A 25,825-nucleotide genomic window follows, 5' to 3' on the forward strand; every position below is an offset into this window, starting at 1 on the left:
CCAGGGAGGCAGCTGTTCAAACGGGATTGAGTCGGCGCGCTCTGATTGGCTGCTTTCCACCCCGGCGCACCGTCCTCCTATTGGATGCTCCTTCCTGCGCTCCGCGCCCAGGTGCCCTCAGTCAGCGTCGGACCTGACTGAGGACTGCGCAATTCGGGCATGCGCCGTGCGGAGCCCTCGACGCCCGCCCCTCCGGCAACCTGATTGGCTGCCTACGCACATCAATTGCCGTTCTCTCCGTCTATCAGCCCTCCGCCCCTCCAGCCCTCTCGAGCGATCCGATTGGCCCGCTCTGCATCCTCGCTCGCCTTCTCGCCGCCCTGCCGGGACACCTCTAACCGTAACCCTGATCGTAACCTAAACCTAACCCTAACTGTAACCTAAACCTAACCCTAATACTGACCCTTACCCTAGCCCTAAGCTTAATCCTAACCCAAACCCTGACCCTAATCCTGACTCTGACCGTGACCCTACCGCTAACCTAGGCCTAGGCCTACGCCTAACCCTAACCGTAACCCTGACCGTAACCTACGCCTAACCCTGACCGTAACCTAAGCCTAACCGTAACTGTAACCTAACCCTAAGCCTAACCCTAACCTTAACCCTAACCCTAACTCTGACCTAACCCTGACTCTGATCGTGACCCTAACCCAGACTTTGTCCCTGGCGCCCCACAGTTAAAAGAGCCCTCCTCGGAGCCCAGCGCAGCCGGAGCAGCTCTGCGGGTGGAGTGACCGGGACACGCGCAGCCAGAAGGCTGCGGGCTGCAGTGCCCGCCCGGCAGACCCCTCACGGCGCGGCGCAGGTAGCTGGGACGGCCCGGGCGGGCCCGCTCTGAGGGCCCCGTGAGGCGGCGTGGTGGGAGGGGCCGCGGCCTCTGGTTCCGCCTGAACACGGCCCGGGGGGACACGCAGCGAGGCCCCGCCCCCGTTGCCAGGGAAGTGAGGTCAGGCAGCATGGCGGCTCGAGGCCGGAGCGGCTGAGGGGCCGGGCTTGCGGGGAATCCGCGTCCATCCTCCCTGGGAGCTGCGGCGGCGGCACTGCCAGTCCCACTGTTATCGAACGGCAGGGGCGAAGCCGCGATGGCATCGGGACCCGCGGGGCTGTGAGGCAGCAGAGCGCGGGGCGGGCGGAGCAACAGAACCGGGCCGCGGACGAACCGAGCTGCCGCCATGGAGCTGCGGGTTGGGAACCGGTACCGTCTGGGCCGGAAGATCGGGAGCGGCTCCTTCGGAGACATCTACCTGGGTAAGGGGGGTGACTCGCTGGGGACGCACCTAGCGGGTCTGTGGAGAACGCCGGGAGCCGGGGCCCGGGGGTCGCTGCGCGCTGCCGAGCCCGCTCCCCGCGCTGCTGGGCCGGGGCAGCCCACGGGGCCTCGCGTCACCCCGGCTGGAGCTCAGGGTGCACTGCTGCCCACGAAGTGCCCTTTGATATCGAGTACCTTGCCAGAGGCACAGCAGTAGCAATTTAATATTTAGTTGATGTCATGTCTTAATTTGGACTGTGGGGAAATCGGGAACTCTGGCTTATTGAGCTGCCTCTTGCCATTGTTGTCTTGTGACCTTGGGCGGCGTTTATCTTCTCATCTGTAAAATGGGGATAAGGGTATAAATCCCCTCGTGCATCAGGGTTAAGTATCACTGCAGTGGACTAGGAAAAACTGCTGTCAGAGGAATGTTTGTTTCTCCTGTGAGGCCTAAAAAATACTAAGCAGCTATGGATGACTAGGTTGCAGCTACAAAACCCCTCAAATCCTTCAAAAATCGTCAATAGTTTAGCTACCCTCTTGCTGGAGTGTTACCTTAGTGCCTTATTGCATGTATCTTATTCTGTTACTGTGATTTCTATGTAGCTGTAAAATTTGCAGGATTGGCATTGTCATTGCCTGTCCATTTATGTAGCTCTTTATCATTCTGCCTTGTTGCTTTTGATTAGGACAAGCAGTGGCAGTTACAAGTTTTGAAATCAAGTATTTTTGAAATAACATATTCTGCAAACTCTCAATGCATAAGAAGTGGGTTAAATCCAGATAAACATAAATTTTATATCCTGCCACATAGAATCAAGTGCTCTGCATTTGGAAATTGTGGTAACTTAGAAAAGCAGGTCAAAAAGGTGAAACTTGCCAGTGCTAAGGTACATTAACTGTGTACGTCTGGAAGGTAAAAACGGCATCACTAGCTAACGTGTGGTGTGTTTGGTAATGTATGCAGTATGAGAGGTGTTTTTTCTTCCTAGACAGCAGTGTTTCACATTGCAGTACACAGCTGGCATTCCAAAATAATGTTACCTAAAGCTACTTGTTTACAGATAATGAAATACCAGTTATCTGTAATACAGATCGTATGCCTGATGAAAAATCCATGTTTCTAGTTGAAGGCATGTGATTGTCTAGAGGCAGAGAACATGATTCTCTCTCTCTGCAATGCTTGCATAAAAGATGGAAGACTATTGTGAGAAGATTGGTGAGAATGCTTATGCAGAAATCCTCATTAGCTACCATTGGGATTCTGGGTAGAGATTAAGACAGCAGTTTAAATCTGAGAAATCTTAGATGATTTGAGAAGCTCCTAGTTTAGCATTTGACTACTGCTCGGGTAAATCAGTTTATATTATGGTATAAATTTAAAGTGCAAGTCAAATAAACTTTTTTTTATTTGCCACTTTTCTTTTGATGCATACAGCCCACAACAGTTAAGTTGCACAGGAAATAATAGTTCCCTGTATGTTAGCGCTACTGTTGTGCTGCACTTTGCACAGGAATTCCTCATCCTTAGTTTTTGACATCTTCTTTTTGTCTCGAAGTAGCCAGTGTGGATTTACTTTTAGGGCTTGCTTATTCCTAAGCCAGTAACTAGCAGAGAATTATATGCATGGAAGATCCAGCTGATGACCTAGGTTTCTTTCTCTGGAGAAAATTACAGTCTCTCAAGAGCTGAAGCCTTTGGTAGAGGCCAGTTTGGTTTGCCTACCATTATCTGATAAAACAGAGTTGTTAGAAATCTGTGCTTTTTGTGATAATGAAATTTGCGGTTTCAAAAAAAAAAAAAAGTTTCTACGTGTTTATTGAGACTGTACAGTAGGATATAGGTGCCTTAAAAGAACTTTTACAATTCTTTCAGAAGTCATGAACTTTTTTAAGTACACATGCCTTCTGAGAGCTCTTAGTGAATTTGTACATTACGTCAGCGTAGATTTCCAGCTCAGTTTTAGGCTTTGAAAAGGAAGATTTGATTATTTTTGCCTATTTCCAGTCCCCCTGTATTTTTTTATTAATTCAGCTACGAGGGTGTTGAAGACTTTCCAGAGTGGAGGGGAGAGACTTTTCTCTCTTTCTCTCGTTCTCTCTCTTTCTTTTATCGTTTCTTTGGAATATGGAGCCAACGACTCTGCTGTTATTATCAGAGTTCTTTCATAGTCTTTCCTGTTCTCCCTCATACCTCAGAATATGTCTTCTGGAATTTGCAGTGGCCCCAGCTTTGCTTACTTAGAGTGGCAAGGTCTGTGGGACAGGATTTTGAAATGTAAGGCACTATTGTAAATGAATGAGTGTGGATGACTTAAGGAAAATAAATTTTAGGAAATTAGTGTACCTACATTTTCTGAAGTTACCCTCCAGAGGAAGGTAGGCAAGAAATGGATTCACAGATATTCTGAATAGTATAAAAGATGGACAAGGGGCATGGGGAGATCAGAATAGGCATTTGTTTCATTGGACAGTCCATGAGGTCAAGTAGATACAAGTATGAAGGCATTGTAGTCACTGTGTTTTCATGATTTTTTCATTATATATATATTTTTCTTAAGAATACATTTTGGGTTGTAAACTAATTAAAATAATTTCTAAGGCTTTTCTTATGGTAGATGATTTTGCAATTCCAAGAGCAACTAGCCTACGAAATTACCTGCTAGATCAAGGCTGTGGTCTGTCAAGTTTAACACTGGTTTGGGCAGAACTCCATACCGATATTATGGTCTTACAGTTTTTGCCCTAATTAAACACAGGAGTCTGCAGCTGTGTGTAAGGAATGTGTCTTTCGGTATACTTGGACAACAATTTGTGTCGTGGGTTGGAAAAGTTTCATTTAAAAACAAAAACAAACAAGTGTCTGTTCCTGGTCACCCATCAGATAATATTGTCCACCTTTTGCCTGATCTTGTCTACTGTTGTGCTGGGGAGAAATGTAGTGAATGTAGGGATAAGCAATAAAGGTCCGGATTTCTGTGGGTCAGAATCAAGATTTTTATTTGTTTGGGGTGGGGAAGTCAGTATTAGGTTAAAAAATGAGGCTCTCCTCCGTGATCTGTCCTGTCACATTTCTGGATTGGTGTGCACCATAACTCATTTAAAGTCTACCAGAATAATACATTCATAAAATGTGAAAACCTTAGATTACAGATGGAAAAGCTTCCAGTTGCTGCTGCTGTACTGTGACCAAAGTAGCAATTGGGGATCTGGCCATCTCTTATGCCAGTTACAGAGGAGTCAGATGAGACAGGTAGACATAAAGCCAGCCTTATTTTTCTTTGTCTCTTCCAGTTGTTCGCCTTGAGTTGTGCTTATTGTACCTACAGTGAGCTTCAGATGGTTTATTTGCCTAAGGTGCATTGTAAAATCCCTAAAAAATATAGACCCTGGTGTTCACTCAGAAAAATTCGCTGTACCAGTGACACCACTGTAATACCCATGTGTGTGTGCACACAAAAAGACATTTTATTACCCTAAAAAAAAGAAAAAGGCACATTGTCTTACGTGAACTCATAAATAATTCTGTACACCATCAGAGTCGTGCCCATTTTGAGGTGTGGAGTGTTAGGCTGTCTTTGCTAGCCTGGATCAGCCTCGCTTTATAGACACAGACTATGAAAGCACTGAAGCAGCTACTTAATCTCAGGAGAAAGATTTTGCAGTTATAGTAGTTAGGTGTATATATTTGCTCAGTACTCCGTAATGGTCAAAGAAAAGTGTATGGAAAAAATAGGTTAGCAGAAAAAAGCTATAGTTGTGCGTCTCTGTCTTAATTGCTATTTGTGACTCTCAAAAAGAGCATTATGGAACTGGAAAAGGTACAAATACGTGAAATGGGGAATATTTAGGGATAGTTAAAAATTACTTGTATACAAATAATGACGAGAGTTTTTGAACTCTGAAAAGAGTTCTGAACATCTTGGAGAAAGCAAGTACAAAATTATTGTTTACTGTTTCTTTCCAAACAAAAGCCAGCGGACCTCAAGTTAAGCTTTTAAAAGTGGGGATCAGAACAAAAGCGGGTGATACACTTCACATGATCCTCAATCTGTCTCTCAAAAGAGACAAATTCTGAAAGTAGAGAGACTCAGTGATATGGCTAAAAAGTGTCACACATCTCCTTTCGCCAGTTCCTGTTTCCCTGTACTTCCAAAGCTGCTTGGCTGTGAGAGTATACATGTTATGGACTTGGTGTTTCTTTTTAAGAATGTCAGTTTTTCCCTAGGTACATTAAAACTTTGAAATTGAACAGGTAAGCCAATTTTTCAGTCACTTGATTCCTGCAACAAAAATTTAATGAGATTTTAAACATTTTTTGAGAGAGCAGATTCTTGGTTCTGAACATATACCTGGCAACCAGATAAAATCGTAAGGTGTCAGAATAAATCTAGAGTATGTTGACATTTAGAGAAGTTGTATTCTCTGTTTCCAAGGCATAAGAGGAGGTGATCTGAATTCCTGGCATTCCTTAGGTTGGCCAGGATGCGTGCCACACCTGTAAACCTGCATTTTGAGCACTTCTACCACAAACTGGAAATGGAAGGACACCCCTCAGAAGACTGACTGTATTTTATTTTTGTTTTCTTTAATGGAAGAGCAACAGTTTCAGCTTCCTGTGTTACAGTGTCTAGTAGTTGTAACTTAAAATGCTAGCCTGTTGGAGAGAGTCTTTAAGAACTCAGAACAATTTGTAGATAATCATGGCTGAAGGTACTTAATAATCTCTCAGTGTTTGTCATTGAGAAGTAATTTGTCAATATTTGCTTTGTTTCAGTCTTGACAAATGAAATACATCTTTAAAAGTATTTTGACTAATGTTTTAAATTCTTCTGGTTTTAGGAACTGATATTGCTGCCGGAGAGGAGGTTGCAATTAAGCTGGAATGTGTGAAAACCAAACATCCTCAACTTCACATAGAGAGTAAAATCTACAAAATGATGCAGGGTGGAGGCAAGCAAATTATTTTCGTTCTTCAGAGATTTAACTGGTTTTATGTCTTTGATCTGTCTGCCACCTGGAAGTATTTAATTGTTAAGGTCTCTTTTGACATATAAGGAGAAGGTGGGAAAGGTGGCAGGATAGGTGAAGAGCGATGTGGAGTGTCAGTTCCAAATCCATGGCTACCCAACCTCATGATAACCGCTAAGATGCTCCAATGTTGCCCATGGTCCCAGATTATTAAAATTTGAAAACCTCAAGAAATGTGGAACAAAGTTTGATCCCGTCTGTCAGTATACTGATTGACTTTTGTTTCTCGTGGGTCAGTGAAAGATGGTAACAATTGTTCTGGAACATTTAACCTGACTTGCTTATTATAGCAGCACAATTCTCAACTTAGTAAATTCAGGTTAGTTTTTGTTATATATGTTAGTATTCTTAAAAATATTTCCTTGCAGTGGGAATTGCAAGACAAAATGGCAGTAGTAACAGAGAACGGGAGTGAAGCAACTTAATAGCTACTGTGTGATACTCTGCTAAGATAACTCATACATACTCTTACATCTAGAAATGGATGGTAATGTGTGTTTGTATTTAGTTACTTTTTAATTCCTGCCTCATTCAGTTGCCACCTGTATGTAACCTGAATAGCCTTCACAGAGTAGAATGCTTCTTAAGGCTGTGACTGATGGTGGGTTCTTTCTGGGGATGGATGCTGTGGACGTAGGAGGCAGAAGGTTAAGTTTCTGTGCAAATAAGGGTTTCTCTATGAAGGAAATTCAGGAAAAAATCATGCATATCAAGTAAAGGTAAGAGTTAAATTGGGTGATTTATACCATTTCACTTCCAAAATGCATAAAATTAACTCAAAGGCATTTGAAGTTCTGAGTGAGGCTACCTGTATACAGGTTTAATTAAAAATATGCAAGCAATTCTATCTACCATTTGGTGTGAAACAACCTTCCTGAGTTTCTCCATAAAGCAGGGCTAATTTTAGCTCTCTCAAGCTGAGTGTATAATGGCTCTCATAAACAATGCTACTTTCTTTGAGATTCACTAACCAGCAAATACAGTGGAACTGGAGGAAATCCAAGAGCGTGAAGCAAGGGTGAAAATTAATTACAAATTGAAATGGAAGAGAGGTGTTTTACAGTGATCTTATAGGCTTTGAAACTAAGCAGCTAATTTCTAAGGCCTTCTTCAGTAATAAGATTTAGTGGTTTGTCAGTGTCTTCATTTTCAGACTTCCAATTTGCTCCTTATTGCCATCTTGGAGATTATATGAGTATTAATACCTGTAAAATGCTTGAGGTTCAAATCCAGAAAAAACACTATAAATACTTTCAAGTTATAAGCTAAGCACAAAGGCTGTGAGATTTCTGGGCAAGAGGAAAATGGCTAATTTTAGGCCTCTGTTGCTATAATTTTATATTGGTTGTGCTGTGAAATTATCAAACTTTACATTTCAGAATGCCTGAGGGTAGAATAAAATATTAAGCTTTATTGTAAATACAAATATTCACAGTAATGACCTTTAAATTCATCTTAAGAGCCTCGAAGATTTTTGTGTATTAACTGAATAAGTCAAATTGTTATACTGAATAAACTCTTTCCCTCTTTATAGTGGGTATTCCCACAATTAAGTGGTGTGGAGCTGAAGGGGACTACAATGTAATGGTGATGGAGCTGTTGGGACCGAGTCTTGAAGATCTCTTCAACTTTTGTTCACGGAAATTCAGCCTCAAGACAGTGCTGTTGCTCGCTGACCAAATGGTAGGAGCCTGCTTTGTCGATCTTGAGAGGGCGGAATGATGGGATATTAAAATGTATTGAGAGATCATAACAACTGCATTTTATTTCTGTAATATAGAGGTGAATAGGCTGTATCATTAGGTAAAAGACTCAAAATTAGTTTTCCTTCTGTAAATATAAAGTGTCCCATCAAAAGTGTTTAGAAGGTCTTACTTTGGTTTTCAAAAGCTGGACCTGCTATGTTTGCAGACCACCTGTTACACTGCTCAAAGACAAGTAAATCCTCCCAAGGAAGTTTTTGGAAACAAATTTAAAACAGGTCCAAGAAAAGAGCTGGAGAGAAGGTTTATCTGTTGTCTTTTAAATTATGTTCTCTGATGCCCTTACATTTTACAATAAAAAGCTTATTTACTTCTTTTAGCATTAAGACAGTGTTGCCAGTGTTTTGTAAGAAGGAAGGTGAATGTCCAGTTTCTCAATGATTTTTTTTTTCTTTGTATTTAGATTAGTCGTATTGAATATATTCACTCTAAAAACTTCATCCACCGAGACGTGAAGCCAGATAACTTCTTAATGGGCCTGGGCAAGAAAGGCAATCTTGTCTACATAATAGACTTTGGATTAGCAAAGAAGTATCGAGATGCTCGAACTCACCAACATATTCCATATCGTGAAAATAAAAACTTAACAGGAACTGCCCGTTATGCATCCATTAACACTCATCTTGGAATTGGTGAGCTGGGGAAAGCAATAAATAGAAACTGTAAAAGCATTGATGCACATAATTCTAATACAAGTAGATCGTAGAATCACAGAACGTCCTGAGTTTGAAGGGACCCGCGAGGAGCACATCCAACTCAGTGTTGCTTTATGGAGGCGTAGAAGACAGTCCCTATTTCTGGCACTAACAGTGCAGCATGCTTGGTCTCGGATCTCTCGGTTGGGTGGGATTTGGCCAGTTTGTAATTCTCAGGAGTTAGCACATTTTTAATAACTGCAAGGGTAATAGGTTTTTTCTCGTATTAGATGAGTTTATCGTGGGCATAGTAACTCTCAGATATCTCCTGTGTTTCTAGGGGTTTTTATGACAGTCTTGTTGCACAGTCTTTTGGTTTTTTCCAGTAGAAAATGAAACCTAATGAGTGCACTTTTTTATGCTGTTGTAGAGCAATCTCGCAGAGATGACTTGGAGTCCTTGGGCTATGTACTGATGTATTTTAACCTGGGCTCCCTCCCCTGGCAGGGACTGAAAGCAGCAACAAAGCGGCAGAAATACGAACGTATCAGTGAAAAGAAAATGTCTACACCCATTGAGGTTTTGTGTAAAGGATACCCTTGTAAGTTACTCTCTTGTGGCGCTAGGCCTACACGTTCATATTTTAGTGGTATTTCTTTTTTTCTTTACACTGAATTCTACCAGGCTTTTTTTACTGCTCTCTCTCTGTTTTCTTTCCTCCCTCCCTCCTTCCCTCCCTTGTTCCCTTCCATGATTGGGCATGTCCATGATAAAGACACTGTGCTTTCAAGAGTGGGATCTTTGTGTTCATAGACTGTTTCTAATTATCCCTTGTCTTAACTATTAGTAAACAATAATCGCAGGGCCCTTGAGTTGAAGGGTAGTTTGGTGCATCTGATTTGCGGTTTATTGTGTGTGCATGCATCTGTGCTGGATGTATAACTGAAACAGTCAGTTTTTGAGAAACTACCCATTTCTTCATATGTGTGGGTGCTGTTTCCTGGATGAATTGGACTGTATAATCAGAGGCGCCTCTTGAAGTTGTTTCAATTGAGAATCGTCATTCCGGGTCCGTCCAGTTTGGCCTGTTGATGGTCAGCATCTTTGAGAGGCATAAGAATTCCTCCTATATCCTAGCATTATACCTCAAAGCTCTTCTGTTTCTCAGTTTGGTATTTACACCACAGTAATAACTAGGCATTTTTGAGCCCTGCAAAAAGATACTTAAATCTGTTTTATAACTCATTAACATTAGCTGTTATGAGAGAACACTCTTGGTATTTCACTAAGAGTTCTGTCTTTATTCTTTCCACGTTTTTGGGTTTGGCAGCTAGGTACAATAACGAGAAGATACTTTTTGTTAGGGTCATATGTAAACTTATTGTCTTCAATGTGTTTCAAATGTCATTTCATAGATGTTCCTTTACATTCATGAACTATGTTTTTTCTCTGGCGTTAACAGGAGGGAAGACTAATCAACTTTTCTTGTGCTGTTTGTTAGAATTTCTTTTTTAATATTAATATATTATTTCAGCCAGAGGGGCCTGAACTCAAAAACTGTTATTTTGATACTACAGTTACTTCTGGCGCATTGAATTCACAACAATATCAAGTTTTTTGCTGTGTAACTAGTATTTTGCATCCCATATGAAAACAGGCGTTCAGACAATTGCAAATCTAAAATGGTAGCGTGACTTACATGGGAAATTTATATGGGTCGCCTAGCTTCTGTGTGTCTTGAGGTAGCAGGCATAAGTCTTTATGTGACTTAACAACAAAGAGATGCTATTCCATGTCCTGCAAGAAATTGCATTTAAATATATTCAAAGCAAAGAAAGGCAAAAAACCCAGTCCTTCCTTTGCTCAACTGTAGTTTGAAACCTGTCCTCCCCACCCCCAGCTGTTCATTAAAGAACTCTAATATTGGGTCCTCTCTGCTGTTGACAAATGAGATCTGTGCCCATTGCGTGATAGACAAATAATTTACTTTTCAGGGTTGACTTGATAGATGGGCTATATTGTTGCCTTCAGTATTAGGTCATTATTTTTTTCTTATGTTTAGGAGATTCCCTATTTGTTGGATTTGTGGCAGTTGTTTGGTTTTTTTTCGTGATTCAGAATTATGAAAAGCAAATGTGAAGCCGAAGGAAAAAAAAAGGCTTTCTTGTATTACAGCCGAATTTGCTACATACTTGAATTTCTGCCGTTCTCTACGTTTTGATGACAAACCGGACTATTCCTATCTAAGGCAATTGTTCAGAAACCTCTTCCACCGACAAGGGTTCTCCTATGACTATGTGTTTGACTGGAATATGCTGAAATTTGTGAGTAACTTCCTAAAACGATTTGGGTTTGGTTTTTGTTTTTTTTCTGGTGGTTGTTGTTTTGGGTTTTTTTTTTTACTATATCATCAGTTTTGAGTACCTTAACCGATACTGTAAGATGTGGTGGGGGTTGCACGACAACTTAGTTGGAGTTACAGGTTTTTAAGTGTGTGAGGCTTCTGACATCCTTCAGGGCAGTCACCGGGCTAGGCTGCAGAATTGTTGTCTCCCACCTTGTTCGTCAGCACAGGTCATTTGCAACTGGTGAGGAGGTGTCCAGCTGCCATAACAGTATGTGTGTACATTAGCATTTTGAAGACTATCCCAGCAGTTGTGTGAACAAAATTTACGGCAGTTCTCAAGAAAGTTTACCAAAATAATAAATGCCCTAGCTAATTTCATTTCGTGGGTTATCCAGTTCTTTATTTTCAGTATTTTTATTGGCATATTTAGTTGTAAACTCGATAATCCCCCAAGTTGTTCACTAGTCTTGACCTGCAGGGTGCAAGCAGAGCGGCTGAAGATGCTGAACGTGAAAGGCGAGAACGAGAGGAAAGATTGAGGCATACACGAAATCCAGCTGTGCGTGGATTACCCTCCACTGCTTCTGGTAGGCTGAGAGGAACACAAGACACAGCTCCTCCTACTCCTCTTACCCCAACTTCACATGCTGGTGAGTAAGCAAATACCTGGATAGGTGCACCTTGTAGACTACTATAATTTGCAGTTTCTTCCTGGTCGTTGGTAATTTGAAATTAGAATTAGGGTACTTGAGTGGTGTTTGTCTCTGGTCAGGGTTGGGGGTTTTTGTTTGGTTTTTATCCCCCTTGCTCCTCAGCAGATTGAAGCTAATTGCATATGCTCATTACCTGCCAATTGCTACTTAGATTTCTGTGAATGTAAAACGAAGGCCTTGATTTCTCTTGTTTGACTGTGTGGAAGTTTTATATGCAAACAACAAGAGTGTAATTTTTCCAGTGACCATGTTATAATCCCATTTCTCATTATGAGAATCTAATGTGTTTTCTCTCACAGCCAACACCTCTCCTCGGCCAGTGTCTGGTATGGAACGAGAAAGGAAAGTGAGTATGAGATTGCATCGTGGTGCCCCAGTCAATATCTCATCATCTGACTTAACAGGCCGACAAGATACCTCTCGCATGTCAACTTCGCAGGTAAAAAATATTTCTGTGTAATGGAAAAAAGAGGGTGATTTGATTAAGTCAATTTGCCAAAAGAACGTACCAGCTAATTGATGTGATTTTATACTGATTTTGCAGATGATGTTGACTCGTATGAATACTTGACGTTTTCACTGAACATTTGTGATGTGACTGTAGACTACTGTGAAGAAAAATAATATTTATTTTTTTTACCTCAGCAACAATAAGCACAGAATACACTCAAAGTAATACAGTCATTGATGTATGAGATGACGCAGAATCCTAGAGACAGAGCCTTTTTACCTGTAATTATGGTGTTGAGATCCTCTACTCGTTACATTTCTTGTATCTATTATCAATGAGGAAGCAGACTATGTTAGAAGCAGTTTTGAGTCGTGTTTCCAGATCAACAGAGCAGAGAATATTGGTGCAGAATGGACAAGAAATAGTTGGTGAAGAACAGAAAGTGCAAAAGGTGCAAAGGTGAATAAAGGTGCAAAAGTGGAGAAAAGTTGCAGTTCAGTGCTGTAATTCAGAGCAGATGAGAAGCCACATATGTGAACGGTGGTGAGGTCGCAGAAGGCTCATTTGAGGAGGGTGACAGGAGGATGAACGATAATGATTCACAGCCGTAGTTGGCACTGAAATCATCCTCATTGGTCACGGTGACTTAGCAAAGAGATTTTAGTCATGCTTCTATTTAAGACTGGCAAACAATGTTTAAATATGTTTTTAACTCTTTATGCTATAGCTGAAACATTCCTTTTTCAAGGTATTCGTAGAATTGTCATAAGTAGTGTGTGGCCTGGCTTTGTACAGCCGCTCTTCAGTCACCTGCAGAATGGGGTGTCACCTGTACTGTCGGCACGCTGCGGCGTTTCTGGGACAGCAGTCTGTCAGAGCACTGCTGCAGCCACCTGTGGGTTTTCCCATCACGCCTCAACGCTGTGCTGGACTTCTAACTGCATAATTTTTGCCGTGGACCCCTGTTATTCCCCATTGATGGAGCATGTTGACAAAAATTAGCGCAATTCCTTTTGGCTTCATCATTTAGTTGGCAGAATTAATTATTTCAGGTAGTATGTGTTCTTATGTATAAAATCTTGCAACTAGAGGGAATTCTCTTTTAGATGGAGGCCAGGTTGGTATCTCTAATGAAGACTGGGGGTGAACTGGATTGGAGAAACAATTCTACCATAACAAAAGTGAAGTAGGATTTTTTGGATTGGATTTCAGCTGAGTGAATTATTTCACTGTATAGAATCACAGAATCGACTGGGTTGGAAAAGACCTCGGAGCTCATCCAGTCCAACCCTTGGTCCAACTCCAGTCCATTACTAGATCATGGCACTAAGTGCCATGTCCAATCTCAGTGTAAAAACCTCCAGGGCCGGTGAGTCCAGCACCTCCCTGGGCAGCCATTCCAATGCCTGACCACTCTCTCTGCAAAGAATTGCTTTCTAATATCCAGCCTAAATTTCCCCTGGCAGAGTTGAAGCCCATGCTCCCTTGTCCTATTGCTGACTGCCTGGGAGAAGAGACCAATCCCCACCTGGCTGTAACTTCTCTTCAGGTCATTCTAGAGAGTGATGAGCTCACCTCTAAGCTTCCTCTTTTCCAGTCTATCCAGATCCCTCTGCAGAGCCCTCCTGCCTTTCAGCAGGTCGACACTCCTTCCCAACTTGATGTCATCAGCAAATTTGCTGATGATGGTCTCAATCCCCTCATCTAAATCATCAATCAAGATGTTAAACATGACTGGACCCAAGACTGACCCCTGGGGACACCACTGGTGACTGGCCGCCAGCTGGATGCGGCCCCATTCACCAGCACTCTCTGGGCCCGGCCCTCCTGCCAGTTCTTAACCCAGCAGAGAGTACACTTGTCCAAGCCACGGGCTACCAGCTTTTGCAGGAGTATATTATGGGAGACAGTGTCAAAGGCTTTGCTGAAGTCTAGATAGACCACATCTACAGCTTTCCCCTCATCCACCAGGTGGGTCACCTGATCATAAAAGGAGATCAGGTTGATCAGACAGGACCTGCCCCTCCTAAACCCGTGCTGGCTGGGTCTGATCCCTTGTCCATCCTGAAGGTGCTGTGTGGTTGCATTCAGGATGATCTGCTCCATAACCCTGCCAGGCACCGAGGTCAGGCTGACAGACCTGGAGTTGCCAGGGTCAGCTTTGCAGCCCTTTTTGTGGATTGGGGTAACATTTGCCAATTTCCAATCGTATGGGACCTCCTCAGTGAGCCAGGACTGTTAGAAGATGATGGGAAGCAGCTTGGCGAGCTCTTCTGCTAGCTCCCTCATCACCCTAGGATGGATCCCGTCTGGTCCCAATGACTTGCGAGGATCCAGGTTGCTCAGTAAGTCACCAGCTATTTCCTCCTGGAATACAAGGGGGCTGTTTGGCTTCCTGTCTCTGTCAACCACCTCCAGAGGCCAGCTGTGCTGAGGGCCACCTGTCTTACTGGTAAAAACTGAGGCAAAGTAGGTATTAAGTACCTCAGCTTTCTCCTCATCTTTGTTAACTGTATTTCCCTCAAAGTCCAACAGAGAATGGAGGTTTTCCTTGCCCCTCCTTTTGTTATTAACGTATTTAAAGGACTTTTTATTATCCCTAACAGAATTGGCCAAATTAACTTCAAATTGCACTTTTGTTTCCCTGATTTTTTTTCTGCATGATCTAGATGTTTTCATGAATTCTTCGTAAGTAGCCAGCCCTTTTTTCCACAGTTGATAAACGCTCTTTTTATTTCTGCTTTCCTTCAGAATCTCCCTGTTTAGCCAAGCCGGTTGGCTTCCCCGCCAGCCGGCCTTTCGACACACCGGTACAGCCTGTTCCTGTGCACTCAGACCTCCTGCTTGAAGCGTGTCCAACCCTCCTGGGCCCCCTTGTTTTTAAGCATTGTTTTCCAGGGTATGCTCTGAACTAGACTTCTGAATAGGCAAAAATCTGCCCTCCGAAAGTCCAGTGTAGAGGTTTTACTGATGGCTCTCCTTGCATCTCTGAGTATTGAAAATTGTATTATTTCATGGTCGCTATGCCCCAGGTGGCCTCCAACCACTGCATCTCCCACCAGCCCTTCTCTGTTTGTGAACAGTAGGTCTAGCGGGGCCTTACCCCTGGTAGGCTCATTTACCAGCTGATGAAGGAAATTGTCCTCTGTACACTCTAGGAAATTCCTAGGCTGCCTCTTCTGTGCGGTATTGAGCTCCCAGCAGATATCCGGCAGGTTAAAGTCACCCACAAGAACAAGGGCTGTCGATTTTGAGACATCTGCCAGCTGCTTGTAGAATAATTCATCTCCTTCATCATCCTGGTTGGGCGGTCTATAGCAGACACCCACGGGGATGTCGGCCTTGTTGGACTTCCCCGATTCTGGTCCACAGACACTCAACCTTGTCACTGCTGACCTCAAGTTTAACAGAGTCAAGGGACTCTCTAACATATAAAGCCACCCCTCCACCTCTCCTACCCTGCCTGTCTTCTGAAGAGCTTGTGGCCACACATAGCAGCCCTCCAGTCATATGAGTCATCCCACCATGTTTCTGTGATGGCAACTATATCATAATTTTCCTGCTGCATGATGGCTTCCAGCTCCTCTTGTTTGTTGCCCATACTGCGTGCATTAGTGTACATGCACTTCAAGTGGGCTGCTGATTTCACTCTTAATTCAGGCTTTCCATCCTTAGGCTGATCTTTGGAGAGCCCAGTTTCAATCCCTTCCCCCTTCAAACCTCGTTTAAAGCCCTCCTGATCAGCCCCGCCAGCTTATGGGCTATAGTCCTCTTGCTCTTCCTAGAAGGATGAAGCCCATCTGATTTGAGGAGACCGGGTACCATGGAGTTTGCCCGATGGTCAAAAAAACCAAAATTTTGATGGTGACACCAATCCTTTGGCCACCTGTTAATGAAATGGGCTTTTCTACTCCTCTCTTTGTTTAGCTCCTCATCCATCCCAGATAGCACAGGAACTGAGGCAAATATCACCTGTGCTCCTGTCCCCTGAACTGACCGACCTAGCGCTTTAAAGTCTTTTTTAATTATCTTGGCACTTCTTCTATTAATGTCCTCGCTGCCAGCTTGGACTACTGACAGGGGATAATAGTCTGAGGGCAGCTGCACAAATATATGTGCTTGCAGAGGGGATGAACAGTTCAGGAGCAGAAGTGACTGGACGAGAATAGGAGACAGGTGAGGTCTTTTGTGTTGGCTTTGTGGCAGTTTTTGACAGCTTAAATCTTTCACTGAACTACAATTTTTGCCACCAGAAATTCTCATGTTAAAATCTTGTATGGCTGCAGTTTGTTAACAGTATGAAAACAGTGAGGGTAGAACTGTGCAGAGTTATGGATCTTGTAAATATGAATAAATACCTGATAGAAGGATGTAAAGAAGGTGCAGCCAGACTCTTCTCAGTGATATCCAGTGAATAGACAACAGACAGTGGGCACAAACTGAAATGTAAGAAATTCCATTTAGACACAAGAAAAAGCTTATTTACTGTGAAGGTGGGCAAGGACTGGAATAGGTTGCACTAAGAGACTGTGGAATCTCCCTCTTCCAAGTCACTGAGAACCCAACTGGATGTTGTGCCGAGTGGCTCGCTCCAGCTGGCTGCGCTGTGCGTGGTGCTATTGGACTGGATGATCTCCAGGTGTCCCTGTGACGGTCGTGATGCCAAGTTCCCCCTAAATGTTTACTCAAATGTAAAGATGGTTTCCTGGGTTTGTCTCCGATGTTGTGAGCAAATCGCAGATGCTTTGTCTGTTACCAGCCAGAGAAATAATTAATGGGAGTAACAGAAATAAGTACAGTGATGATAGTTGATTATGTTGGGAGAGAGTATATATTTCATTTTTTTGCTGTGTTACTGATAAGTAGCTCAGTGTGCACATGGCGCTTTTCTAAACATAGTAAGGTACATGTAATCCATGTGGGTTTGCAGGTACATTTTTGTTCTGCCAAACTTGTAAAATGGGAATACTCTGAGACTGTGTAGGACTGTGGCTTTTTTGGAGTAGTCTTTGAATATCCAGATCTATAATTTGTGGTGTGGGCCAATAGTAAAGGCACATTTCCATACCTGCCTTTTTTAACACTCTGCTCTATGTATGGGATCACTCGGTTGATCTCTTCACAGTCCCAGCAGCGGCCTAGTCAGGATCTTCTCTGAGTTTGTTAGAATTAATAATTCATCGTCTGTTGTCTGTGTTTAGTTCTTCCCAAGGCAGTGAACCACTTAGTGATGACTGAATAATAGTGTGCAACTGTAGTGTAATTTAAGCAGCTTCCCGTGGACCTCTCGGATTTGAAAGGACACCTTACAACACTTCCCCTTGAGCTCATTAGAGAAAATTTCTCTTTTCATTTTCCCAGTTCTCACTCCATAGCAGGCAGTCAGGCTCAAGTTGCAAATTTTCATAGCTTGTATTCTTACTATCTTCATAACATTAAGGTAGTTCTTCCATAATAAAAATTTATCCTCAGATGTTAATCAGGTTACCAGTTAAAGCCATGGGTTTCCCATTATCTTTATACCTTGTTCTTAGTCGGGAAAACCTGAAGTATTGAACTCACATGACAGGGTCATTAAGGAGAATTTTGACTGGCTAAGTGTAAAGAATATAGAAAATCATCCATACCACTTCTTATCTGGAGAAAGTAAAGAACAGCAACTGTTTGTCCACACCCATTCCAAATGCGTTAGTTTCCTTTGTCAGTCTTAAGTAAATATACTACCACTGTTCTTTTTTTCTGGGGCTGTTTAGACTATACTCCTGGTAGAAAGCAGCTTTTAAAGTTTGCTATACAGATCTACTGATATCTTACATTAAGAACCGCATTTGTTAGAGTTATTTATAACTCAATAATTTAATTTTGTTATTTTATTTGGGTGCCTTGGTTTGGCAAGGCAATGCTGCATCTGTAATCTCCACCTCTAATCATCTAGAGGAAGGGCTACTGCTTGTTAAACTCTGGGCAATGGAAATGCACAAAGGTTACTCAAAGAAATAATGAAAGCTACTTACCTCTAAGTAGAGTTCTTAAAGGTCACTCCACATTTTATCTTTCTTTTTTCCCAAATGAGTTCTGATCAGACCAAAACCGAAAACTAAGGCTGAGAATGTAGATAATGTGAGCCAAAATTCTCTTATGGAAAATAGGTCTTCTCAGAGAAATTTAACACTTCTAGAAAAATGGTGATCGGTAAGGATTGCGAAATAGGTGTCATGTATCTTCCCTACCTCCAGGGTATTGGCCACATAGTACCTAAGTCATTCTCCTTAGGAAGACTAGCACTCTGTAACACTGAGTAAGTTGGAGTAACAACTAACATGTCTACAAAAGGATTCATGAAGCTTAGGTGTTTCTAATGAAATTAAATATTAAATAACAAATATGAGTAATTATAATTATTATTACAATAAATTCTATGGCATGCGTTATTCAGTACTTTTCTCGACTATATGGAAGTGAATGCAACCACTAAAAACCTGCAGGTTGTGAGATGTTTGACAGCGATAAACATTAGTGAGAGTTGAACAGTCAGGTAAAGCCTATTAAAATAAAATATTTTGTACTGCAGTACTCCGAAATTTGATTAGGATGAAGGAGTGGGCCCCATTGTCTTTGTCGTGGGTTAACCCTGGCTAGCAATCAAAACCACAATAGCCACTTGCCCACTCCCCACCCCCAATAGGGGAGAGAATCAAAAGGGAAGGTAGAAACTTGTGAATTGAGATAAACACAGTTTAATAAAATAACAAAATAGTACTAATATACCACTACTGCTACTAATATACATTAAATGGAAATATAATATAAAATAAAAGATACTCAATGCAATTCCTCACGAACTCCGTCCCTACCAAGCAGCCGGTCCCAGGAAGCAGCACCTGGTCCCAACAGGCGATCCCGGGGAGGAAGAGACAAAGGCAGAGAGGCCCAAAGGCCTCTGCAAAACAGCAGAATGGCAAAAGGCCGAACTAAAGGAAGTCTGAAACAGAACTCGACCGCAGCGGAGCAAAGCCCGAACAGGTCTCCCTAGCCGGAAAACCCCACTCTAGTTAAATACGAAGCACAACGCTAGTGGCGTGGAATACTCTCATTGATCAGTCTGGATGTTAGTCAAGGTCTGTCCTGTCCATGCTCCCCTTCGTAGCTCCCTCCTCACACATGCAGACCGAGAGCCCAGAAAAACCTTGACTCCCAGACAACGACTAAGATAACAGTAAGTTCTTACATTCTCTTTGTTCCAGCTGAAAACCACTAAAAAGTTAAGTGGAGAAACACGTTAATTCTCTCCTGGGATATTAATCTTCCTGTCTCAAACTAAATCCAAACAATGACCATGCTAGCTACAAAAAACCAAAAGTTTCTAGCTGCATTAAGAAAATTAACTCGCTTTCAGTCTAACCAGCACAGTCTTATCTGTGGTAAGTGATGACTGAGGAGGCTTTAGGTGTAATGTTGGAGAAGTTCGTGTGATGTCATAATGAAAGGGCGTAATTTCATCCTTTCTACAGTTATGAACAGAAATTGAGAGATTATTTCATGTCATTATTAAGGCAGATGTTCGAATATTGTGCTCAGTTCAGTTCTCAATATCTTAAATTGTTGAAAAACTGTAAGTAATGCAGAGAAGAGAGATAAAAATTAAGCTTGGGAAAACAGATTGTACAATGCAAGAGTTTCAAATCAATGTCTTTCAGTTTGTCTGAAAAGTAAGAGGTCGCCTTGGGTTAGTTGGTATAGTATTTTAGATTATAACATGAGCTGACATTTATGCAGAAAACGTGTGAAGAACCTATTTCTTAAAACTATAACCACTCACATTTAAATAAAAGCAAAACAAAGGTCTAAGTGAAGGCAGTTAGCCACTGAAACAACTTCTAAAAGAAGCAGATCATCTGTCCGCTTTACATCAAAACTGGATTCATTTCTAAGTAATGTATTCGGGTGTATGACAGATCTCTGTGCAATCAGGAGTTGTGATCTGTGCTGGACAGAAAATCATACAAGCTGTTAAAAGATCCTTCTGCTCTATGAGTGAACGGTTCACTAAGTCTCCTTTATGTGGTCAGTTTTTAAACGTTAAGAGGCATAGTGAGGGTGGTCAAGAGTATTACAGTAAACACGACTTTGAAATCAGTTCTGTTGTTCCACATTGCACAAACTGCATCCTGAAAGCAGCGACCATCTCAGGGTTTTAGTTATGGGTGAGTAGCCTTGATTTCCTCTCACAGAAGGTTTGATCTGACTGCTTGTGGTATACAGTAAGTTGTTTAATTTTTGTTCCTGAATGTAGCATGTTCAGCACCCAAAGTCAAAGCTGTGCGTAATTCCTGCCGGTTATAGAGATATTCTCTCCATAGTTGGAAGAAAAGACTAGAATGCTGCACAAATAAATATGTTATTAAGTCTCTTTGACAGGGGAAGCTTTTAGAAGACTGTAGCCAGTATTGGCATTGAACGATTTAAGTGTTGTGCCACGTCCCTGGGGAAAAAAGCAACATACTTCACATGCCTCTGCATTTTCCATCTCCTCATGAGCGAATCTTCCTCCATATATCCATCTTAATAGGCATCATACTCTACATTGTTCTTCTGACCCGATCAGCTTTCTTTCAGGAATAATGATTTGTTCCTTCTATGTATCTCTTAATATGATAGAAATGTCTTACAGAATTTGGAAATTGGAGCTCCTCAAAAGATACGTTTGCTGCTGCAAGTCTAGGTTCAATATTTGTTAGACATCTTTATATATTGGGGCAGTGGAACTGTTACAAACTGCTGTCTTTTCCCCTACCCCAGAATAGCATTCCTTTCGAACACCATGGCAAGTAGCTGCTCGTCTCCTTTCGTTGGAAGGCAGCACTGGGTGAGTGCTTCTCGTTAGACACTGAAACTTTGGATGGGGTGGGAAAAAAAATCTTTGGAAACATCCAACTTTGCTTCTTCTCCTCATGTTTATCTCATAGTGGTACCTGTGCCCTCTGCTCAGGCGCTTGATGGAGCATTGTTTTTTCTCTAACTTAAAAGTAAATGTCCTTCCAAAAGTTGAATTATTGCTGCTGTTCCACTTGAACTCTTAGGCAGAATTGACAAAAAATAGTGACTTGAAAAGTCCTTAAAATTGTTTAAGCGTCAACAATAAAATAAAATAACCAAGTCTAAATTTTAGCTGTTTAAAAATTACCTGTCTTTCCAGGGATGTTCATGCAGCAGTGTGTCACCCATTCAAAAACAGCAAAATACTTGGATGAAGACTCAATTAACTATATTACTCAAATGAGGCTGTGTCTTGTAGTGAATGGAATGTTCCACTACAGCCATATCCATTTTTCACTGGCTTATATTCTTCTCAATTCCTTACAAGCTGTCACTTCAAAAATACTCTGAACTATTCAGATCTATGTTTTTTAAATGTTCACATACTAATGAGAATAGTTTGAACATGAGCATCTTGGAGGTAGATGGACTCGGATGTGGGTGTTCAGAACTCATTTCCACTGTTCAGTGCAGTAGAAGTTTCTCCCGTTCTGTCCGCAGCTTTTGGCTTTTTAGTCTGTTCTGCTTTTGGCAATAACAGGTGTAATCAGGGAAATAACAAGTTTCAGTTGGAATCTGAACCTCGATGGATGCTTTCTTAAGTATTTCAGGAGCTTCTTTGCTTCTTATTAAAAAAAGCTGTGAGAATTTTCTGTTCCTTAATGAATTCTGTTGTATAACTCCATCTGCTGCCTCACTTTCTCTATGAAGCCTAAGCTTGCACTAATCCTGCCTCTCGTTGGTGAAGAATCCTGCTTTTCATCTTCCGTTTATCTCCTCCTGCTTGGTGTGCTTGGCTGACTGTGCACAAGCTGCTTTGGCAAACAGTTTGTAATGTTAAAAAGCTCCAACTGTAAATGGCAGCTTAACATTTTAATCAAACTGTAGTCAAAAAAAGAAACCTAAAGCTTTGCATTGGAGAGCTTGTGTGCGGGAGACGTGCATATTCGGGTCTGCTCAGGGTTGTGTCTGCACCGATTGACCTTTATTGTATGCCTTACTATTTGTAGCTGCTTACATCTGAAATTAATACTGTATTCTGATTCAGCTGCTTAGACATTTCTCGCTTCTTAAATTGCAGTGCTGTGTGGTTTTCACTTTCACAGTGAAAGTATTGAAATAACGTTACACTTACCAAAATAGGTCCATCTGTGGAAATTAGTGATGTCTCTTTTTATACAGTGTCCCATGAAAATGAAAAGCTATTGATTTCTGCCCCCCGCCCTGACCCTTGTTATGATTTTTTTTCCTCAAAAACTCACTCATTGAGTCTATTTCTACACATTACTGGTGTTTCTATCTGGTTTGTTCTGTGCATGTTTATGCTCTGTTCCCTTGTCTTCAAAACATCCCCTCTGGCTGGAAAGGTGAATTTTCCATGTTAACTACTAATAAAGGAAGAAATACAGGGAACTTCTTGTAGCTACAGGTGGGTGCAAAACTTTGTGTAGCTCATCGGATTTTAAATTCACACACTTTTGGCAACAAATTATATGCAAGTATATTGAGGGCCGCTTGTATGTTAACTGAAAGGATATGTGCTGATGTTGTCTTGTTTTTTGGCTTTGGTAGATTCCTGCTCGGGTAACTACCAGTGTTCTCCAGTCTGCTGTGCACCGATGAAAATTGTTTTGCCATGAAGGGCAGATAATGCATGGCTGATCTCCTACGTTACCAATGGCTTTACTAGCAAAAATACCCTAAACTAGAGCGGAACCATTACAAATGGAGTTCTCCATGTGACTTAAAAAGCACTTGGAGGAACATGGACAGACTCCAGCAGCTGCCATTGCAGGACGCTTTTGCAAGAAACCCAATGACCTTAAGAGAACCCTGTGGTACCAGGGCTGGAAAAGAAAGATGGTTTACAGAGCTGACCGCCTGTTATCGGATGGCCATTTCAGTTTTCCCCCATGGGCGGCCGACTGTACCCCTTTTTATTATTCTACTGTAACTATAAATCTTTTACTTGGTTTAAGAAAGTTTTTTGTATCATTTTGCTAAGATTATTGGCTTAATTCTCTGTAAAGAACTCTTGCTTTTGTCTGATTTAAAAATATAGACTATAAACAAACCTAAACTAAAGACAATTACTTGAAATTTATTGTTTAAAAAAATTGTCTGGCAGGGAACATGTAAATGAATCAAAAACATCTGACTTTATTTAAACTGTTGACTTATTTGTATAGTCCCATTCTGACTGAGACAGTTTTCTTAAAACTGTTAAAATTTTACTTCGCTGTTTGCTGTGTTCACTCACACCTAACAGTTAACTTTCTGTGTAACACAAAGGAATTTTTAATACTCGTTCTTTGTCATAAAAGAGAATAATACCCTGCAGGAGAGTGCAGGCATAGTAGAGATTGTGATAATGGATTTCAGTTTTGTTGTGAAGAATATGAAAGACGCTGGTGTTTGAGGGGTGTAGAATTTGAAAGCTTGTCCTATCTCTCTGCTTCATTTGGGTAAATGGATGGTTTCAAACATTGTTTTTATCGATAAAAATGTTGTTTCCTGCAGTTTGAGGCTGGTTAGATTGGAGGGTATTGCAGGTGGGAAATACACGCCACCGAGTCGGCAGTGAATTTGCACATTTCCTTCAGTAGCTACATATTTAAAGGAAAAAAAAAATCAGGCCTTCTGTTTCACGCCAGGTCTCAAAAATTGAATTCTTAAAAAGAAAAAAAAAAAATCTTGCTGTGAAATTTGAAAATTTTTTTTCCAATTCAGGTCATACCATATTTAATTCTTAACTGTATTCAACCTGAGTATGCCCAAGATCATTAGCTAGGAATGAACGACTCAGCATGCTTGGGTTGTCCAAGGTGCAGGTGTTGTTAGCACCTGTTGCTTACGGAATACAGAGATTCTTTGTAACGTTTGTTGCTGTGAACAGTCTCATAAAATAGATATTCTGTCTTCACAGTACTTGGAACAGTATCAGAAGTACTGCTCATACTACTATGACTAAAGTAGTGGGAAGTTTCACGTTGGAAATGAACGTATAATCAGAGATTTTGTTTGAACAGGGATTATGAGAAATTCTTCCCTGCTTGGGGAAAAAAAAAATATTAAAGGCTTATTGGTCTTCAAAGTTTTATGAAGAGTATTTTTTATTGTTTCAATGGTTACATATTCTTTTTTGCCCCTCTCAAAAGTCCACGTATTAAGTATTTCACTCTTGCTCCAGGTCTGACTGGGGAAACCTGTGTTAGCAGAGAATGTAGTGTAAAAGCCTAAGAGTTTGATCCATGGATAGGTTTGCATAAGAGAATTATTTCCTCAGTTACTATAAACTTCAGTATTTTAAGGCATGTGCACTACCATTTGAACACTTTTACACTTCACTGTGCTTTCCTTGTAAATATCTGTGGTTAATAATGTGCTGTTAGAGGGAAGTACAAAGGCAGCCTCTTTATTCTCTCTGTATCTGGAACATTAGATTGCTGTACTATACTTAAAAGTTGACTGCAGACTTCTAGAATTGTACTCACTTGTGGGCAATTTTTGTCCTTCATAATAGTTAAATTCCATCATACAGAAATAGTTAGACTGTCTATATAAACCTGTGTATTGGAAACCAGTCAGAGCACTTCATTTGTACTACCACTGTATTTGTGTACTTTAAGAATTGTGTAAATACATTCATAATAACTTCTATTCTTCTTTGGTGTAACTTACAATGAATCCTTACGTGGTGTAACTTGTTTTTTTCTTTAAGGAGTTTCTGTACCTACAAAGCATTGTCACTTGCAAACAGCTGAAGTCATTGTTGTGGTAGTAAAATTTTCACGGGAAGATTTTGGTATCGTGGTCAGAATGCAGCAGGTAGGGTATACAGGAAGAAAGAGAAGGCATTTGTTACTTTGCTCACAGAAAGCACGTCTTTCGTCTCTTTAAAGGTAAATGTTTTCATTTGGATATCGCTGGTTTTCCACAAGTCTTTTTTACACACACTTTCTCTTATTAAGTAATACATTGTGTTGATAAGAAGTATGGGAAGAGAATTGCTACCGTGATTTGGTCTGTTATGAGAACGAGGATAAAAGCAAGAAAAACACTGAGCTCTACCCACAATGCCCTGTATCATAAAAGTTCTGGCTTTTGCTATGTAATTCTCCAAAGTGTCTTCATAATCTGAGGGCAGATGCACCTGCAAGAATCCTCTGTGTTTCTGATTAGCAGGCCTTTAAAAGTTGGAAGGATATTTATCCTCACAGTTTTCATTTAGAAGTGGCTATATACTTTCATGTGGAAAATACCAGTGTGGCTGTTCTACACAATCTTGATGGTTACAGAGAGTTCTTTGTGGTACAAATACTTCAAAAACTATTGAAAATAAATCCTACACTTTATACTAAGTAAAAGCATTTAAGGAGTCCATATATTCTGTTTAAACTTCATGGAAGTACTCCAAATCTCCCTTGGAAGAAGGCACGTGGAACTCTGAGGTATCTCATCCTTCACTCTCCAGTGGAGAAATCTAGAAGCACAACTGGTTGGTGTCCTCATTTCCCCACATTCCAGAGCTCTGAGTGACAGCTCCTCCATAAAATCTGTTAAAGGCAACACTTCAGAAGTGGATTTTCTAGACAAGAAC

General features: G+C 41.3%; 1 protein-coding gene across 5 annotated transcripts; it reads left to right on the top strand.

The window, feature by feature from the left end:
• Positions 1–912: 912 nt before the first annotated feature.
• CSNK1D (casein kinase 1 delta) lies at positions 913–24,885 on the top strand. Of its 5 annotated transcripts, XR_011741783.1 has the most exons (11): positions 913–1,248; positions 6,092–6,202; positions 7,815–7,963; positions 8,447–8,675; positions 9,109–9,279; positions 10,854–11,002; positions 11,504–11,675; positions 12,038–12,177; positions 19,051–19,405; positions 20,989–21,055; positions 22,798–24,885. XR_011741783.1 is itself a non-coding variant. In XM_065852572.2 (10 exons), exons 1-9 carry the CDS (start codon positions 1,173–1,175, stop codon positions 21,019–21,021), a joined length of 1,230 nt encoding a protein of 409 aa, XP_065708644.1. In that variant the 5' UTR covers positions 915–1,172; the 3' UTR covers positions 21,022–21,055; positions 22,798–24,885. The 5 variants fall into 5 exon arrangements, 3 of the variants coding, with proteins under 3 accessions (XP_071672443.1, XP_065708644.1, XP_065708643.1); XR_011741784.1 differs by lacking the exon at positions 20,989–21,055; XM_065852572.2 differs by lacking the exon at positions 19,051–19,405 and having other exon boundaries at positions 915–1,248.
• The last annotated feature ends 940 nt before the right edge of the window (positions 24,886–25,825 follow it).

The sequence above is a fragment of the Patagioenas fasciata genome, chromosome 18 (assembly GCF_037038585.1).
Source record: "Patagioenas fasciata isolate bPatFas1 chromosome 18, bPatFas1.hap1, whole genome shotgun sequence".
In the NCBI taxonomy this organism is placed as follows: domain Eukaryota; kingdom Metazoa; phylum Chordata; class Aves; order Columbiformes; family Columbidae; genus Patagioenas; species Patagioenas fasciata.